This window comes from Hevea brasiliensis, chromosome 6, assembly GCF_030052815.1.
Source record: "Hevea brasiliensis isolate MT/VB/25A 57/8 chromosome 6, ASM3005281v1, whole genome shotgun sequence".
NCBI classification, from domain to species: Eukaryota; Viridiplantae; Streptophyta; class Magnoliopsida; order Malpighiales; family Euphorbiaceae; genus Hevea; species Hevea brasiliensis.
In genome coordinates, this window is record NC_079498.1 from 24,511,433 (window position 1) to 24,530,841 (window position 19,409).

At 34.0% G+C, this 19,409-nt stretch overlaps 3 protein-coding genes across 3 annotated transcripts; all 3 read left to right on the top strand.

Moving 5' to 3' along the window:
* The first annotated feature begins 1,166 nt into the window (after window positions 1-1,166).
* On the top strand, window positions 1,167-2,591 carry LOC131180614 (transcription termination factor MTERF4, chloroplastic-like). The gene is made up of 2 exons (XM_058147959.1): window positions 1,167-1,227; window positions 1,270-2,591. The coding sequence occupies exons 1-2, from the start codon at window positions 1,167-1,169 to the stop codon at window positions 2,535-2,537; spliced, it is 1,329 nt and encodes a 442-aa protein (XP_058003942.1). The 3' UTR covers window positions 2,538-2,591.
* Window positions 2,592-7,069: 4,478 nt separating this feature from the next.
* LOC110668456 (uncharacterized) lies at window positions 7,070-8,568 on the top strand. Its single transcript, XM_058148484.1, has one exon. The coding sequence runs from the start codon at window positions 7,300-7,302 to the stop codon at window positions 8,512-8,514; it is 1,215 nt and encodes a 404-aa protein (XP_058004467.1). The 5' UTR covers window positions 7,070-7,299; the 3' UTR covers window positions 8,515-8,568.
* Window positions 8,569-12,791: 4,223 nt separating this feature from the next.
* Window positions 12,792-14,319, top strand: LOC110668478 (uncharacterized). The gene has a single exon (XM_021829737.2). It carries the CDS (start codon window positions 12,986-12,988, stop codon window positions 14,198-14,200), a length of 1,215 nt encoding a protein of 404 aa, XP_021685429.1. The 5' UTR covers window positions 12,792-12,985; the 3' UTR covers window positions 14,201-14,319.
* Window positions 14,320-19,409: the final 5,090 nt, after the last annotated feature.

Below are 19,409 nucleotides of genomic sequence, written 5' to 3' on the forward strand. Positions count from 1 at the left end.
GATAGAGAGAAAAAAAGGGATAGACTTAAATTGACTTGGAGGAGAGTAGTACAACATGACCTAGAAACATTATACATTTCTGAAGATTTAATCCAAAATCGTTTAGAGTGAGGAAAGTGAATCCATATAGCCTACCTCAAATTTTTGGGATAAAGGTTTAGTTGAGTTGAGTTGAGTTGAGTTGAGTTGAGTTGTATTTGTTTCAGTGAGTAATATTTAAATTTTTATAAAATTATGTTTGATTTTATTTTTTTTTAAATGAAAATTTTTTTAAATTAAAAAGAATTGAAATCTTTCATTCTAAACATAAAAATTAATAAAAAAAATTAATTATATTAAATTATTATAAAATTCTATATTACAAACAATAGATAAAAAATAATAATTATAAAAGTCAAGCCTTAAAAATGACTTTACCAAGAGAACTTAAAAATAATTAATATGTGGCATACTTGCTTTTTATTTTTATACTTTTATATAAAAATTGATTTATTATATTATATATTATTTTTTATTTAAATATTTTTAAATTTCAATTACTAAAATCTTATTTCAGACCAAAAAATAATAATTATCTACAACTCTATTTACTATATTTTTTAAGAATTTTAAAATTTATAAGTTTATAATTTCAGATATTATAAAATTATGCTCATTATATTATATATTTGTAATTTAAATTTAATAATTTTTTAATTAATTTTTTATTAAATTAAAAAAAATGAATTATTTTATATATATAAGCAATTATTTTTGAAATTTAAAAATTTATTTCTAAAAATATTTTTTATATTTAAAATATAAGAATTTAAATAATTATATTTTAAAAATCATTACATTGTATATATATATACTTTTTTTAATTATTTTATTAATATATGTCAATTAAATTAAAACAATATTATATCAATTAACTTATTTATTTATTACTACTTAAAATAAAATTATAAATCATTAACATAATTTGATAGGATAATTATAAAAATATAAAATATAAAAATATATATTAATTTATATTATTAAAATAAAATAGCAAATAATCCGACAAAACTATTAGTTATACTTGTATATAAAAACGGAGCGTTTGGACTTTAGAGGAAGCACAGCAGCGATGCAATTCAAAATAGAAATTGAACATTTCTTTAGCCCAGAGCCAGCGGCGAGCAATGCAAAACCCTGTAAATCCTTTGTTCTTCGAAGTTTTCCAGGGAAATGGAAAGAGAGCATGTCAGCCTGACTGGCTTGAAGCTTCAATGTTCATTCCCTAAGCTCAAAGCTTAGCTGATTCACTTCCAAAATTTGGTGAGTATCCTGCAATATTTGGTTTTTCCGGTTCAAGATTAGCTTTGAATAAGAGTGTTTCTTTATTGTTCTCAAATGCCCAACTGGGTATTCTTCCTTCTCACTCAATATTCGCAATCAGATCCTTTTCGTCTTCCACATCTTCTAATTTGAATGGGCATTCATTTATAGTCTCATATCTCATTAATTCATGTGGATTGACCCTAAAATCTGCTCAATCTGTCTCTAAGAATAGGAATATACGTTTTCAAACCCGTGAAAGACCAGACTCAGTGCTTAGGCTTCTCAGGGAACATGGATTCACCAATTCCCAAATCTCCAAAATTGTTAAGAGTCGGCCCGAGGTGCTTTTAGCGCAACTAGAAAAGACACTCTTGCCCAAGCTTGAGTTTCTGCGTTCTATAGGGGTTTCAAGACCAGGACTTTCTATAATTGTTTCTAGGAATCCAGATTTGTTGGCTTGCAGTTTAAAACACTGTCTGATCCCAAGTTATGAGATCCTTAAAAGTGTACTTGTTTCTGATGAGAAAGTAGTTAGGACCCTGAATCACATGGGGAACAGATCTTTTTACTCTTTGCAGAAAAGATTTTCTAACAATTCGTCACTCTTAAGAGGGCTTGGAATCTCTCAATCTTTCATCTCTTACTTGGTCACCCAATCTCCGTCAGTCATGTGCCAAGAAGTGGGCAAGTTTGCTGAAGGGGTTAAGAAGGTTATGAAACTAGGATTTGACCCTTCAAAATTAAGGATTGTTGAGGCAGTCCGTGTTTTTCATTTAATGTCGCACAAAACATGGGAACACAAAATGCAAGTTTATAGGAGATGGGGTTTTTCTGAAGATGAGATCTGGTTGATTTTCAGAAAGTGTCCCACATGTATGGCAATGTCTGAGAAGAAGATCATGGCTACAATGGATTTTCTTGTGTGCAAGATGAGTTGGCAGCCTGCTGCTGTTGCCAGAGTTCCAGTGATTCTTTGCCTTAGTTTGGAGAAGAGGGTTATGCCTAGATGTTCTGTTGTAAGAGTTTTGCTTTCGAAGGGTTTGATTAAGGCAGATATCCATTTATCCTCAGTGTTGCAACCTTCTGAAAAGCTCTTCTTGGAAAGGTCTGTGATCAAGTATCAGGAACATGTGCCTCAATTGTTGGATATCTATCAAAGAAAAATGGGTCTTACAGAACTTGGGTTTGCTTTTGATGATAAATTTAAGATTTCTGGGTTAAAAAATGTTTAGCCTGCAGCATGTAAATCTTAAACCCATTAATACCAATTTGATGTTGCTTTTTAATTGATTCTCTTAATTCTTAATTTCTTTGGTGCATTGGTAAAGCTTGATGTGTAACCTGATAACTAACTTTTGCTTCTCATTAGACTTTTTCTTTATTATTTTTTTTATTCTTTTTTATCTGTCTGTCCTACAATAGCTTGAGTAAGTAGTACATTTAATTGCTTATTTCTTGTGAACCAAAATGTATATATTTTCTGTAAGTGTTGAAATTCTTTGTAAATGTGTAAAGAGGATTAATGAAATGGGATAGTCTCTAAAAATGAAGAATTTGTTGGCAGTTAGTACTCCTATTTATTATAGTCAAGTACTTGAATTAAATTGGCAACTTGAGATAGCAGTTGCACTGCATTGGAATTCTTCCATGAAAGGGCTTGAGTGTGGGAAACTTGCTGTTATATTTTGTATTGTTAAGGTCAAAGTATCTACTGGGTTCATTTGTAAATGGGTGTTGAAAATAGGATGCTCGGGGAGAATGATAATTCTAGGATCAGGACTTGGATTTGAGCAATAGAACAGTTGTCACAGACAATAACTTCATCTTGAATAATAAATACGCAATAAACAAGAAAACATTCAAGATGGTTAAATGAATAGAATCTAACCTTGACGTGGTTCTTTATAGCTTACACACGGTTAGTTGTTGCAGTAGCTCTATAAAATCTCTAACTTCTGGGTGTGAAGCTTCTGCTCGCCGCATAAAGAGTTACTGCTGTGCGTCTTTTTTCAGTGCTGCTTCAATTCTCTACCCGATGAGACAACAAGGTTGTTACATGCTATGGGATAAAGAAGAGAAATAGTAATAATAGAAGAGTTGGGTAGGAAATGTTCTGGAGGAAAATGTTGTTAGTTTGAAAGGAACTAGTTTATAATAACAGAATTGGTTAGTAACAGCTGTACTATTTATGTATAAAAGAAGAATCCTTATCTGTATTCATTCATTCTATTTCCAAGAATCAATAACAGAAAATACGCTTTCCTCTAATATTCTCTTTCTCTTCTCATCCAATTTATTTCTCTTCTCATCTATTCTCTTATCTTCTTTTTTCTCATCTACTTCTATTTCTTTCTCATCCAATATGTTTCTTTTCTGATTATCTTGCTATTATGTAACAAATTGGTGTCAGAGTTGTCAAGGGTTGGGCACTACTTGCTTCTTGGTTCATCGTAGTTGCATCCATGTCCAGATTCAGGTTTCTTTCTCTTCTCTCTTTCTCTTCTTTCCCTCTAATTCTTCCTTCTTTTTCCTTCTTTTATTTTCTGCAGACCCTGTTATTTTCTTTTTCTTCTTCTTCTTCTTCTTCTTTCTTTCTTCTTTCTTTCTTCTTTCTTTCTTGAAATTCTTGAATCAAATTTCTTTCTTTTTCTGTTAATTTCTAGTTCTTTCTTTTATTTTTCTTCTTAATTTTTCACTTCTTGCATTTCAAGAACCTATTTCTTGAAATTCTTGAAATTTTTCTTCCTTTCCCTCGTTCTTCTCTCTTGCGCTGAAAAAAAAAAAAAAAAAACTTACTTTCCATTATATCTTTCTTCCTTCTCTGCAAAATATTTTTTTCTATTTTTGTAATTTCTTCTCTGTTCTTCATTTCACATTTTTCTTCTTCCTTACTCTGTAATTTTCTTCCAATTTCAATGTCAGTTCCTTGTTCTGAATCCGTGCTTTAGTTCTGATTTTTTTTTAATATTTTCTTCCTCAAATTTTCTTGGGAAAAAAAAAAAAAAAAAAAAAAAAAAAAAAAAACTTACTTTCCATTATATCTTTCTTCCTTCTCTGCAAAATATTTTTTTCTATTTTTGTAATTTCTTCTCTGTTCTTCATTTCACATTTTTCTTCTTCCTTACTCTGTAATTTTCTTCCAATTTCAATGTCAGTTCCTTGTTCTGAATCCGTGCTTTAGTTCTGATTTTTTTTTAATATTTTCTTCCTCAAATTTTCTTGGGAATAAAATACACTCAGGGCATCAAACCATGAACATACAACTTTGGGAACAAAAGGATCTCAAGGGAATGATAGAAATTTTTGAAAGAAGAGTAATAAAAAGCTTAGAGGAATTGTTGTATCAAAGATGGCAAGAATTGGATAAATTGTTAGAAGAGCAAATAGAAAGGCCAAACTCATTACCCAAGGGCCAAACTCATTACCCAAGAATTCTTGGAGTAATTGCAGTGAGAGGGGATTGCTGAATCAAAAAGAAGAGACAGGAGATTTTGATGTTAAGGAAGAGACTGACCTTCTTGATGATGCAACATTTCTTCATGGCAATGGAGGTAAGGAAGAGGTTGATATTGTTGGTGATGGAGAAGTGGAAAAGGTTGATATTATTGATGGAGAGGAGATTGTCACGAATCAATTAGATTCAATTGAAAATGGAAACATGGCTCCTAAGGATGAAGATGACATACCTGTTGAAGTTCAGAAAGTAACAATTCATCCACAGCTGGGATCAGTAGAAAAATGTGAAGATCAGCTTGGTGCTGAGATGGAGCAACATTTTATTGTTGAAAAGTGTAGTATAGGTGAGATATATGAGGATGGTAATGATGGGCAACTAGAGTCAGCAACGGGGAAAATAGGAGTTGAATTTGAATTGATTGCACAATTCATTCACAAAACTAAACTTTTTATTGCAGATCTTCTTGGGAATGTTTTTGAAAATAAGAAACATAAAAGTGTTTCAAAAAGTATGGGTGTTGGAAGCAAGTGGCAATATTTGGAGAGCCACGATGGTGAATTCAACTATTTTACTCCTATCAGCCTCATGGAAGATGCATGGGAAATATCAAGAAAGGAGAGGAAGAAAGTTAAACCATCAAATGGTATTGTGATCTTGAAGGAACAAAGATGGAAAATTGGGAGGGAAGAAAGGAAAAAAAAAAAAAATTTAATTCTATCACTTAAGAGTTCATACTTGCAGCTAATGAGAAGAGCACACCTCAAACTTCCAGCCAAATTTTTTTTTGGGCCATTTCAATTCATATTTCCAGCAGTTCATCTTTCTAGATTTTCAACCTTCTTGGGGACAAGAAGGTTCTCAGGGAGGAAGTATTGTTGCATGCTATTGGATAACGAAGAGAAATAGTAATAAGTAATAGAAGAGTTGGGTAGAAAATGTTTTGGAGGGAAATGTTGTTAGCTTGAGAGGAAGTAGTTTAGAATAACAGAATTGGTTAGTAACAACTGCATTATTCATATGTAAAAGAAAAATCCTTATCCGTATTCATTCATTCTATTTCCAAGAATCGATAATGGAAAATACTATCTCCTCTATTCTCTCTCTTCTCATCCAATCTATTTCTCTTCTCATCTACTCTTTTCTCTTCTCTTTTCTCGTCTACTTCTATTTCTTTCTCATCCAATCTGTTTTTTCTTTGGTTATCTTGCTGTTATGTAACAAATTCTTCAATGAAAGGACTTTAGTATGATAAACTTCCTGTTATATATATATAACTGGGTTCATTTGTAAATATGTGTTGGAAACAGGATGCTCCACAGGAGAATGATAATTTTAGAATCAGGACTTGGATTTGAGCAGTAGAACAGTTGTCACAGGCAGCAAATCCATTTTAGATCTTTATTTCCGTTGAAATTCTTTTGCATTGGACGAGGCAACATCATTGATTTAACAATGGTTCTGCAGATGATAATTTTTCTATTGATTTGTTTTATTTTTTGATGCATTGTTGTTCATCTTAAATAGCTTCAGCTGATGATACAAATTAATCTATTAATAAAAGAAGCTTTGCCGAAGCTTCATGATTTGTTCTCATTTTCTGCTTCTTCCCTTCATATGAGGTGCAGTGACAATTTCATGATGGTGGAGGTTAACAGGCAGAATCTCTATAACTAGAGATATCATGTCGCCATTCACCAGACTTTAGCATATCCTAGTTTTACATTATTGTTGACGATGTTTTACTTGGGCATAACATTGGCAGACTTCATCATCATGGCAATGCCTTAGAAAGATGATGAAACTCAATGATCAGGGAGGCAAAAGGAAGCAACAGAGGCAATCAAGACAGATCTTAAGTGCCCCAAATATGACAGTGATCATGCCTACTTAAGCAGTACTGAATAGCACACATTGTAACTTCATCTTGAATAATAGCTGAGCAACCAACTAGAAAACATTCAAGAGTCTAAACTTCAAGTGGTTCTTTAAGATGTTTTGAGCAACATCTGGACAAATTCTTAGCACAAATTTATAAAGTACACAAATGCAAGGTCTCTCTCTCTCTAACTTCGATTTTGTGATGATTCATCTCTCAATTTAATTATGTTTTATATTAAGCAGGAAAATATATTATAACAATAGCATCTCTATTTATTGGTTAAGAATTTTATTTTGAGATAAATAATATTTGTCTTTATTTCAAAAATAAAAATAAAAGTTAAAAAAAGATATCCACTCCCCTTGTGCGTTCCATCTACAAGAGCAGAATTTAAAAGCGTAAAAACGGAGCGTTTTGAGTCTAGAAATAGCACGGCAGCATTCCAGTTCAAAATGGAAATTGAAGATTTATTTAGCCCACAGACACAGACAGCGGCGAGCAAATGCAAAACCCTCATAAATTCTTTCTTCTTCTCAGCTTTCCGGGGAAATGGAACGAAAGCATGTCAGTCTCCTTTACTTGCTTGATGCTTCGCTGTTCATTTGTCAGAGCTTAACAGCGTCTGATTCACTTCGAAATTTTCGGTGAGTATCCTTCAATGTTTGGCTTTTTGGGTTCAAGATTAGCTTTGAATAAGAGTGCTTCTTTGTTGGTCTCAAATACCCAACTGGGTATTCTTCCTTTTCGCTTATTTTTCATAATCAGATGCTTTTCGTCTACCATATCTTCTAATTTGAATGAGCAGTCATTCACAGTCTCATATCTCATAAATTCATGTGGATTGACCACAAAATCTGCTCAATCCGTCTCTAAGAAGATATGTTTTGAAACCTCTGAAAGACCAGACTCAGTGCTTAAGCTTCTCAGGGAACATGGATTTACCAATTCCCAAATCTGCAAAATTGTTAGGAGTCGACCCAAGGTGCTTCTAGCGAAACCAGAAAAGACACTCTTACCCAAGTTTGAGTTTCTGCGTTCTATAGGGGTTTCAAGATCAGGACTTTCTATAATTGTTTCTAGGAATCCAGATTTGTTGGCTCGAAGTTTAAAGCATTGTCTGATCCCAAGTTATGAGATCCTTAAAAGTGTACTTTTTTCTGATGAGAAAGTAGTTAGGACCCTGAATCACATGGGGAACAGATATTTTTACTCTTTGCAGAAAAGATTTTCTAACAATTTGTCACTCTTAAGAGGGCTTGGAATCTCTCAATCTTTCATCTCTTACTTGGTCACCCAATCTCCGTCAGTCATGTGCCAAGAAGTGGGCAAGTTTGCTGAAGGGGTTAAGAAGGTTATGAAACTAGGATTTGACCCTTCAAAATTAAGATTTGTTGAGGCAGTCCGTGTTTTTCATTTAATGTCGCACAAAACATGGGAACACAAAATGCAAGTTTATAGGAGATGGGGTTTTTCTGAAGATGAGATCTGGTTGATTTTCAGAAAGTGTCCCACATGTATGGCAATGTCTGAGAAAAAGGTCATGGCTACAACGGATTTTCTTGTGTGCAAGATGGGTTGGCAGCCTGCTGCTGTTGCCAGAGTTCCAGTGATTCTTCGCCTTAGTTTGGAGAAGAGGGTTAAGCCTAGATGTTCTGTTGTAAGAGTTTTGCTTTCGAAGGGTTTGATTAAGGCAGATATCCATTTATCCTCAGTGTTGCTACCTTCTGAAAAGCTCTTCTTGGAAAGGTTTGTGATCAAGTATCAGGAACATGTGCCTCAATTGTTGGATATCTATCAAAGAAAAATGGGTCTTACAGAACTTGGGTTTGGTTTTGATGATAAATTTAAGATTTCTGGGTTAAAAAATATTTAGCCTGCAGCATGTAAATCTTAAACCCATTAATACCAATTTGATGTTGCTTTTTAATTGATTCTCTTAATTTCGTTGGTGCATTGGTAAAGCTTTGATGTGTAACCTGATAACTAACTTTTACTTCTCATTAGACTTTTTCTTATTATTTTTTTTATTCTTTTTTATCTGTCTGTCCTACAATAGCTTGAGTAAATCGTACATTTAATTGCTTATTTCTTGTGAACCAAAATGTATATATTTTCTGTAAGTGTTGAAATTCTTTGTAAATGTGTAAAGAGGATTAATGAAATGGGATAATCTCTAAAAATGAAGAATTTGTTGGCAGTTAGTACTCCTATTTATTATAGTCAAGTACTTGAATTAAATTGGCAACTTGAGATAGCAGTTGCACTGCATTGGAATTCTTCCATGAAAGGGTTTGAGTGTGGGAAACTTGCTGTTATATTTTGTATTGTTAAGGTCAAAGTATCTACTGGGTTCATTTGTAAATGAGTGTTGAAAATAGGATGCTCGGGGAGAATGATAATTCTAGGATCAGGACTTGGATTTGAGCAATAGAACAGTTGTCACAGACAATAGCTTCATCTTCAATAATAAATAGTAGAGCAATAAACAAGAAAACATTCAAGATGGTTAAATGAATAGAATCTAAGCTTGACGTGGTTCTTTATAGCTCACACACGGTTAGTTGTTGCAATAGCTCTATAAAATCTCTAACTTCTGGATGTGAAGCTTCTGCTCGCTGCATAAAGAGTTCCTGCTGTGCGTCTTTTTTCAGTGATGCTTCAATTCTCTACCCAATGAAACAACAAGGTTGTTACATGCTATAGGATAAAGAAGAGAAATAGTAATAATAGAAGAGTTGGGTAGGAAATGTTCTGGAGGAATTTGTTGTTAGTTTGAAAGGAAGTAGTTTATAATAACAGAATTGGTTAGTAACAGCTGTACTATTTATGTATAAAAGAAGAATCCTTATCTGTATTCATTCATTCTATTTCCAAGAATCAATAACAGAAAATACGCTCTCCTCTAATATTTTCTTTCTCTTCTCATCCAATTTATTTCTCTTCTCATCTATTCTCCTCTTCTCTTTTCTCATCTACTTCTATTTCTTTCTCATCCAATATGTTTCTTTTCTGATTATCTTGCTATTATGTAACAAATTGGTGTCAGAGTTTTCAAGGGGTGGGCACTACTTGCTTCTTGGTTCATCATAGTTGCATCCATGTCCAGATTCAGGTTTCTTTCTCTTCTCTCTTTCTCTTCTTTCCCTCTAATTCTTCCTTCTTTTTCCTTCCTTTATTTTCTTTTTCTTCAGACCCTGTTATTTTCTTTTTCTTCTTCTTCTTTCTTTCTTCTTTCTTTCTTGAAATTCTTAAACCAAATTTCTTTCTTTTTCTGTTAATTTCTAGTTCTTTCTTTTATTTTTCTTCTTAATTTTTCAATTGCATTTCAAGAACCTATTTCTTGAAATTCTTGAAATTTTTCCTCCTTTCCCTCCCTCCGTCTTCTCTCTTGCGCTGAAAAAAAAAAAAATTACTTTCCATTATATCTTTCTTCCTTCTCTGCAAAATATTTTTTTCTATTTTTGTAATTTCTTCTCTGTTCTTCATTTCACATTTTTCTTCTTCCTTACTCTGTAATTTTCTTCCAATTTCAATGTCAGTTCCTTGTTCTGAATCCCTGCTTTAGGTCTGATTTTTTTTTTTAATATTTTCTTCCTCAAATTTTCTTGGGAATAAAATACACTCAGGGCATCAAACCATGAACATACAACTTTGGGAACAAAAGGATCTCAAGGGAATGCTAGAAATTTTTGAAAGAAGAGTAATAAAAAGCTTAGAGGAATTGTTGTATCAAAGATGGCAAGAATTGGATAAATTGTTAGAAGAGCAAATGGAAAGGCCAAACTCATTACCCAAGGGCCAAACTCATTACCCAAGAATTCTTGGAGTAATTGCAGTCAGAGGGGATTGCTGAATCAAAAAGAAGAGACAGGAGATTTTGATGTTAAGGAGGAGACTGACCTTCTTGATGATGCAACATTTCTTCGTGGCAATGGAGGTAAGGAAGAGGTTGATATTGTTGGTGATGGAGAAGTGGAAAAGGTTGATATTATTGATGGAGAGGAGATTGTCACGAATCAATTAGATTCAATTGAAAATGGAAACATGGCTCCTAAGGATGAAGATGACATACCTGTTGAAGTTCAGAAAGTAACAATTCATCCACAGCTGGGATCAGTAGAAAAATGTGAAGATCAGCTTGGTGCTGAGATGGAGCAACATTTTATTGTTGAAAAGTGTAGTATAGGTGAGATATATGAGGATGGTAATGATGGGCAACTAGAGTCAGCAACGGGGAAAATAGGAGTTGAATTTGAATTGATTGCACAATTCATTCACAAAACTAAACTTTTTATTGCAGATCTTCTTGGGAATGTTTTTGAAAATAAGAAACATAAAAGTGTTTCAAAAAGTATGGGTGTTGGAAGCAAGTGGCAATATTTGGAGAGCCAAGATGGTGAATTCAACTATTGTACTCCTATCAGTCTCATGGATTACTTCTATCAGTCTCATGGAAGATGAATGGGAAATATCAAGAAAGGAAAGGAAGAAAGTTAAACCACCAAATGGTATTGTGATCTTGAAGGAACAAACATGGGAAATTGGGAGGGAAGAAAGGAAAAAAAAAATTAATTCTATCACTTAAGAGTTCATACTTGCAGCTAATGAGAAGAGCACACCTCAAACTTCCAGCCAAAATTTTTTTTGGGCCATTTCAATTCATATTTCCAGCAGTTCATCTTTCTAGATTTTCAACCTTCTTGGGGACAAGAAGGTTCTCAGGGAGGAAGTATTGTTGCATGCTATTGGATAACGAAGAGAAATAGTAATAAGTAATAGAAGAGTTGGGTAGAAAGTGTTTTGGAGGGAAATGTTGTTAGCTTGAAAGGAAGTAGTTTAGAATAACAGAATTGGTTAGTAACAACTGCATTATTCATATGTAAAAGAAAAATCCTTATCTGTATTCATTCATTCTATTTCCAAGAATCGATAATAGAAAATATTATCTCCTCTAATATTCACTCTCTTCTCATCTAATCTATTTCTCTTCTCATCTACTCTTTTCTCTTCTCTTTTCTCATTCTTCAATGAAAGGACTTTAGTATGATAAACTTCCTGTTATATATATATATATATATATATATATATATATATATATATATATATATATATATATAACTGGGTTCGTTTGTAAATATGTGTTGGAAACAGGATGCTCCACTGGAGAATGATAATTTTAGAATCAGGACTTGGATTTGAGCAGTAGAACAGTTGTCACAGGCAGCAAATCCATTTTACATCTTTATTTCCATTGAAATTCTTCTGCAGATGATAATTTTTCTATTGATCTGTTTTATTTTTTGATGCATTGTTGTTCATCTTAAATAGCTTCAGCTGATGATACAAATTAATCTATTAATAAAAGAAGCTTTGCCGAAGCTTCATGATTTGTTCTCATTTTCTGCTTCTTCCCTTCATGTGAGGTGCAGTGACAATTTCATGATGGTGGAGGTTAACAGGCAGAATCTCTATAAATAGAGATATTATGGTAAATAGGTCGCCATTCACCAGACTTTAGCATATCCTAGTTTTACATTATTGTTGACGTTGTTTTACTTAGGCATAACATTGGCAGACTTCATCATCACGGCAATGCCTTAGAAAGATGATGAAACTCAATGATCAGGGAGGCAAAAGGAAGCAACAGAGGCAATCAAGACAGATCTTAAGTGCCCCAAATATGACAGTGATCATGCCTACTTAAGCAGTACTGAATAGCAGACATTGTAACTTCATCTTGAATAATAGCTGAGCAACCAACTAGAAAACATTCAAGAGTCTATACTTCAAGTGGCTCTTTAAGATGTTTTGAGCAACATCTGGACAAATTCTTAGCACAAATTTATAAAGTACACAAATGCAAGGTCTCTCTCTCTAACTTCGATTTTGTGATGATTCATCTCTCAATTTAATTATGTTTTATATTAAGCAGGAAAATATATTATAACAATAGCATCTCTATTTATTGGTTAAGAATTTTATTTTGAGATAAATAATATTTGTCTTTATTTCAAAAATAAAAATAAAAGTTAAAAAAAGATATCCACTCCCCTTGTGTGTTCCATCTACAAGAGCAGAATTTAAAAGCGTAAAAACGGAGCGTTTTGAGTCTAGAAATAGCACGGCAGCATTCCAGTTCAAAATGGAAATTGAAGATTTATTTAGCCCACAGACACAGACAGCGGCGAGCAAATGCAAAACCCTCATAAATTCTTTCTTCTTCTCAGCTTTCGAAATGCAACGAAAGTATGTCACTCTCCTTGACTTGCTTGATGCTTTACTGTTCATTTGTCAGAGTCTAAAAGCGTCTGATTCACTTCGAAATTTTCGGTGAGTATCCTTCAATGTTTGGCTTTTTGGGTTCAAGATTAGCTTTGAATAAGAGTGCTTCTTTGTTGGTCTCAAATACCCAACTGGGTATTCTTCCTTTTCGCTTATTTTTCATAATCAGATGCTTTTCGTCTACCATATCTTCTAATTTGAATGAACAGTCATTCACAGTCTCATATCTCATAAATTCATGTGGATTGACCACAAAATCTGCTCAATCCGTCTCTAAGAAGATATGTTTTGAAACCTCTGAAAGACCAGACTCAGTGCTTAAGCTTCTCAGGGAACATGGATTCACCAATTCCCAAATCTGCAAAATTGTTAGGAGTCGACCCCAGGTGCTTCTAGCGAAACCAGAAAAGACACTCTTACCCAAGTTTGAGTTTCTGCGTTCTATAGGGGTTTCAAGATCAGGACTTTGTATACTTGTTTCTAGGATTCCGGATTTGTTGACTCGAAGTTTAGAGCAGTGTCTGATCCCAAGTTATGAGATCCTTAAAACTGTACTTGTTTCTGATGAGAAAGTAGTTAGGACCCTGAATCGCATGGGGAGCAGATCTTTTTACTCTTTGCAGAAAAGATTTTCTAACAATTCGTCACTCTTAAGAGGGCTTGGAATCTCTCAATCTTTCATCTCTTACTTGGCCACCCAATGTCCGTCAGTCATGTGCCGAGAAGTGGGCAAGTTTGCTGAAGGGGTTAAGAAGGTTTTGAAACTAGGATTTGACTCTTCAAAATTAACATTTGTTGAGGCAGTCCGTGTTTTTCACCACATGTCGCACAAAACATGGGAACACAAAATAGAGGTTTATAGGAGATGTGGTTTTTCTGAAGATGAGATCTGGTTGATTTTCAGAAAGCATCCCATGTGCATGGCTTTGTCTGAGAAGAAGGTCATGGATACAGTGGATTTTCTTGTGTGCAAGATGGGTTGGCAGCCTGCTGCTGTTGCCAGACGTCCAATCACTCTTTGTCTTAGTTTGGAGAAGAGGATTATGCCTAGATGTTCTGTTGTAAGAGTTTTGCTTTTAAAGGGTTTGATTCAGGGAGACATCCATTTATCCTCAGTGTTTATGGCTTCTGAAAAGCTATTCTTGGAAAGGTTTGTGATCAAGTATCAAGAACATGTGCCCCAATTACTGGATATCTATCAAGGAAAAATGGGTCTTACAGAACTTGGGTTTGGGTTTGATGATAAGTTTAAGATTTCTGGGTTAAAAAATGTCTAGCCAGCAGCATGTCGATCTTAAACTCATTAATTGCAATTTGATGTTACTTTCTTATTGATTCCTTTGGTGCATTGATAAAGCTTTAATGAGTAACTTTGATAACTTGCTGTTACTTGTCATTAGATTTTGTTTTGTTTTCTTTTTTCTTTTCTTTTTTTTTTTTTTTTTTTGCGATAACTTGAGGGAAAGCAGTGCCTTTGATTGCTTGTTTCTTGTAAACCTAAATGTATATGTTTCTATAGACTCTTACGCTCCAATAATAGTCTACCATAAATTGATATCAAATTCACAATGTTATTCAACTGAATACTTGATCATCTGAATTTCTTTCTATTCAGTTTTTGGCCTATCACACGCTTGAATTAAAGTCGGGACCTAACAGACACTTGAATCTAAAAAAATCCTTATAATTAAATACAAAATTACACAGTGAAAGAGATGTGAGAAACATATATGTGATGTGTCAATTTACTGCCAAATGGCGAAACTTAATGGTCTTTCTATTTATGATGCTGGTCCTAGCTGGATCTTGACTATCCCAAGCAATCCCTCCGTTCCCGCCCATGCACGGACTTGGTCCTCCAAACTTGTCCTCTCTCTCTCTCTCTCTCTCTCTCTCTCTCCTTCCATAATCTCTTCATCGTTCGGCACTATTCCAAGTCCCTTGGGCATCGCCAACGTGTGCTAGTCCTACAGTTGGCCTCATTGCCAATAAAGCAGTGTGGCTGTTGAACAAAACAGGGAAAAGATGGTTTACATCTTTAATTTTCTGTTTAGTATCCGTCTTTTTATTGGAATTTGTTTGTGGCTTTGCATTTATGGTCGACGATAGGAAACTCTGCTCATCCTTGCCCCTTCTTGTATGTCACATTGTTACTGCTGTAGGAAATCAAAAGAGTTTGGGATTATGTAAAAGTCCAAACTTCATATGTTGTGTGCTGTGCGGTACCTATATCAGTTACTGAATAAATATTTTTATAAGTGTAAGAGCTTTCAATAAAAAAAAAAAAAAAAAATCACAGCACCAGTCTTCTCCGCTAGTGTGAATATTGAAGCCATGGTTACTTGCTCAATGGTTTCACTTTGTGAGTCTGGCTTCTCTCCATTTCTTTTGCTTCCTTTATTGTAGCTTTGCATAATTTCAGCAATTTTACTGTTTACATTTAGCAAGTATGCATTGGATGTCCCATGATCACATTTGAGATAAAATTTATGCATATGTGTAATAGTACTAAAGTTGTCTTGCTGCAGAATCTCTATTTTGCATCCAGCAATTTATGTTGTTTACACCCCACCACCCCTCTCCCCATTATTTTTTAAAAAATTTAACATTTTGGTTACCCATAGGAGCTTCCAACTATTCTGGTTCTGGAACCCTTTCATTTCCAAGAAAAAACAAGTAGTTAGAATTTAAATATAATGCATTATGACAAATCCAACTCCGCCTAAGTAATTTGTGCTTTGTAACACCCCCGTTGTATAGCCTGGTATATTTCACTGTTCCGGTGATCGGTGTCGGTCCGGACAATTAATGGGATTAGGGCCACACTTAAGACAATTTGAGAAGCCATAAACACAAATAATTAGTAATGTTTAATTAGTTAACTATAAATAAGAAAAACAGAACATAAGAGGTTAAACGAGCCGAGAGTCACAGCCATGAGTGACCTCCTCGGGAACGATTGCGAAGTCGTTTTAAACTCAAATTTCGAACTGTAAAAAGTGACGCTGCGGTCCTTAGGACCCTTATGAACACAGTGGAAAAGAGAAAATCACGAAAAAGAACTGTTAAGCCAGTCAAATAATTAGGTCGTGAGCCTAAGAAATATGAAATTATTTGCAAACCGATGAACTGACGAGGGGCAATTTGGTCAATTGACCCCGAGAGTGACTCGACCTAATCACAAATAAAATTGGAGAAAAGAAAATTTTGGAATCGAGAATTAAATTAAAGAACTAATAGAAAAAAATAAATAGAAAAAAAAAGATGGAAAAGTCAAAGTGATGACATCATGTATGATGTCATAAAGGCTTAATTGATTTATTTTATTAATTTGGGGATTTTTGGTCTTCAAAAAGGGGATAAGATTAAAGAAAAGAAAAAAAAAATAAAACACAAATCTTCTTCTTCCAAAACGTCACTCTCTCTCCCTCACCCTCTCCCTCTCCACAAACTCCATTAAAGCTCAATTTTGAGCTTGAAAATCATAAGATTTCACCATAGAAAAATTAGCCACCATAGTTAAAGCTTATCTAGGCAACTTGAGAAGAGGATTGAGCAAGAAAGAAAGAAGGAAAATTTGAAGGAAAGGAGGAAGAAAATTGCTACACAAAGGTTAGTATGCTAAACTCTTCATTTATCCATTCAAATGCACATGTGATGGTTGAAAGTGAGCTTATAACTTGATTAAATGAAACAAACATGGGAGAATGACCATTGCTGAAATTTGGCCTGGTTGGGAGGAGTATGGTTTGCATGAATATGATGCAATTGAATGAGTTTAGAAACTTTACATAGTTAAATGATTAACATTTAAACCATTAGAACTAGTTAAAGGCATGAAAATGATGAGTTAAGGTTTTCAATGCTAGGGTTTATGAACCAAAATTTGGAGAAATGCATAAATGGCATGTTTGACCTATTGTGAAGTGAAATAATGGTCAATTATGACCAAATGGATTGTGTGGGAATGGTAGGAAATTAAACCAAATTCGTAGGTTAATGGTCATGCTGCTGGCAGCATGACCAAACCCACTTTGAAGGACCAAAACTCAAATTTTACAAGTCCAATTGATATGCCACCAATTGGAGATGAAAATAGACATAAAAGAGCACAATTTTCATTAAGGAACCATGGCCAAAAACTGACAAAAACTTGGTGAAACAATTGACCAAAGTGAATTGATAGCAGGCTGCCACTGCACTAAACTGACCAAATGAACAGTATAACTCGAGTTAGACAGGTCAAATTGACCTGAAATTTGGCCAGGGGTTAGAGGGCATATAGATCTAAAACTTTCATGAAGAACATCACCCCAAATTATGCCATTAACCCATTCAAATTATTGAGCAAAGTTAGGTCACTAAACTTGCAACTCTGCAGAATTTTTATTGAGCAGCAATGTTTGGATGGCTATAATTCCCTCTAGAAAGCTCGGATTTAGGCGATTCTTGAACCGATGGAAACCTAAGACATAGTAGAACATTTCATATGAAGAAAGTGAGACCAAATTATGAACTTAACTTGATCAAATTATTGACCAAAGTTGGATCAAAATCTGCCAGAACCCAAAATTGCAGCATGAGCGATTGCGTGAGCGAAGAAACTTATTTTGGTCATAACTTGAGCTACAAAACTCCGATTGAGGTGATCCAAAAATGAGAATACACTTAAGACAATAAGGAACATTTTCTGTGAAGGAAGTTTTGTTAAATTCCAACAGTAGATCGACCAATGGAATAGTGCAACTTCGGAGAACCAAAACCGAAAATTGGCAATTTTGCCAAAATGACCTAAGCTTTGAGAAAATGACCAAAACCAACAAGTTTAATGACCAAAATGTGGTATGTGGGTGAAGTTAGAGTTCCCATACCTAGTAAGCCTTAAAAAGTCAACTATTTGATTGGAATAGTGCAGTGAATAGCAACCCGAAACACAAAATTTCGAGAACGTCGAATTTAACACGTTAGAGCTAGGTAAATGTGGAGCTAAGTTTATTTTGGATTTATTTTAAGTTCTAGTACTGAAACATTGTAAAATTGCGTGTTTCAGTGGAAAAGAATACCGGGACAGAACCCGAGGAGTAGAGTCAAGGCCAACAGGCGACTCGTTTGAGGTTTGTGCACAACATATACTTTTATAATCATCTTTTGCATATTGTTTTGAATAATGTGAAATATTGGATTATAGCATTCTTATGATGTTTGATTTAAATTATGAAAGTTATTGTGTATATTTGAAATGACAATGTTTAGCAAATTGTTAAGATAAGTTTTGAAACTACAGTGTCATGACCATATATTTGAACACCTCACTAGCACGACTAGTGGAGGTAATTAGTTTCGAATTTTGATTCCTTCTCTGGAGAAGTGTTGAGGTGTGCCAGTAGAAGAGGATGTGAATGGATATCCATATATTTGAGCTAGCTAGCCTTGTGATATGATTTCTCTTTAGCCTCTGGCTATTGAGATTCATGTGATTTCTCTTTAGCCTCTGGCTATTGAGATTCTATTTGTTTCGAATGGCGTGATCTAACTGTGGGTTTTATGAAATGTGTTTTGATACTTTGAAATGAAATTGGTTTACATGTAAAATCTTACAATGCATGATTGTATTTAATTTTCATGTTTAGGCAAATTTTTGAATGAATGTGCTTTAAGTTTTGCATAAAGATTATTTTAGTATATTGTGTACCACTGAGTCTTAGTACTCAGCGATAGCTTTTATTGTTGTCGCAGATACAGAGACTAGAGGAGCAGCAGACTGAGCTGCTGAGGTGTGTGAAGTCATCAGCTTGAAGCCTTCGGGTATAATTTATACCCTAACTGTAAATACTTCCTTTGATGTATATATTGCACATAAATGTATGGACATGTAAAAATAGATCTTGAGCAGCTTGTACACAAATTTGTATGAAGTTTGTAATAAAGTTTAGTTTATGTTTCTCTTGATATAAATTTGTAAGGTTGTGTATAAATTATTTTGTTTTTAATGAAATATGAATGATATTGATTGATAGTATTTTGAGAATTATTGAACTTGTGAATTTTGAGAAATTGGTTGAGATTGAGTATGAATTTGAAGCAGTGGTTAGAAAATTATTGGAAGTGCTTTTATTTCAGGTATTTGAAGAACTGGTTTCTCAAAATACAGAGGGAACTCTGTCAAAATTTTTATAAAATTTGCGAAAAAACTAAAATGGCCAAAAATATTAATTAGTTTTAAATTTCAACTAAATGTTTTAAATACTTATTAGAAATGCTTACCACTTGTCAAAGATAAGAAAATTGTTTTAAAATCCCTTGTAGGGTACTTAATGAGTTATCGGTAGGTGAAGTTCGGTAGTTCATTAGGTATTCTACGGGATCATGTTATGCCTTACAGAGGGGTAAGGTGTGACATGTTTTAGTAAAGGTCCCTTAGGCAAATCCCACATCGGCAAAGCACGGAGTTAGTCTTGGGTTCAAAAGTAATGATATATAAAATAG

Coding starts and splice junctions, on each gene's coding strand:
- LOC110668456 (XM_058148484.1), top strand. CDS start 7,300: ATGTTTGGCTTTTTGGGTTCAAGATTAGCTTTGAATAAGAGTGCTTCT.
- LOC110668478 (XM_021829737.2), top strand. CDS start 12,986: ATGTTTGGCTTTTTGGGTTCAAGATTAGCTTTGAATAAGAGTGCTTCT.
- LOC131180614 (XM_058147959.1), top strand. CDS start 1,167: ATGCAAAACCCTGTAAATCCTTTGTTCTTCGAAGTTTTCCAGGGAAAT. Junction 1,228..1,269: donor GGGAAATGGAAAGAGAGCAT/GTCAGCCTGACT, acceptor TCATTCCCTAAG/CTCAAAGCTTAGCTGATTCA.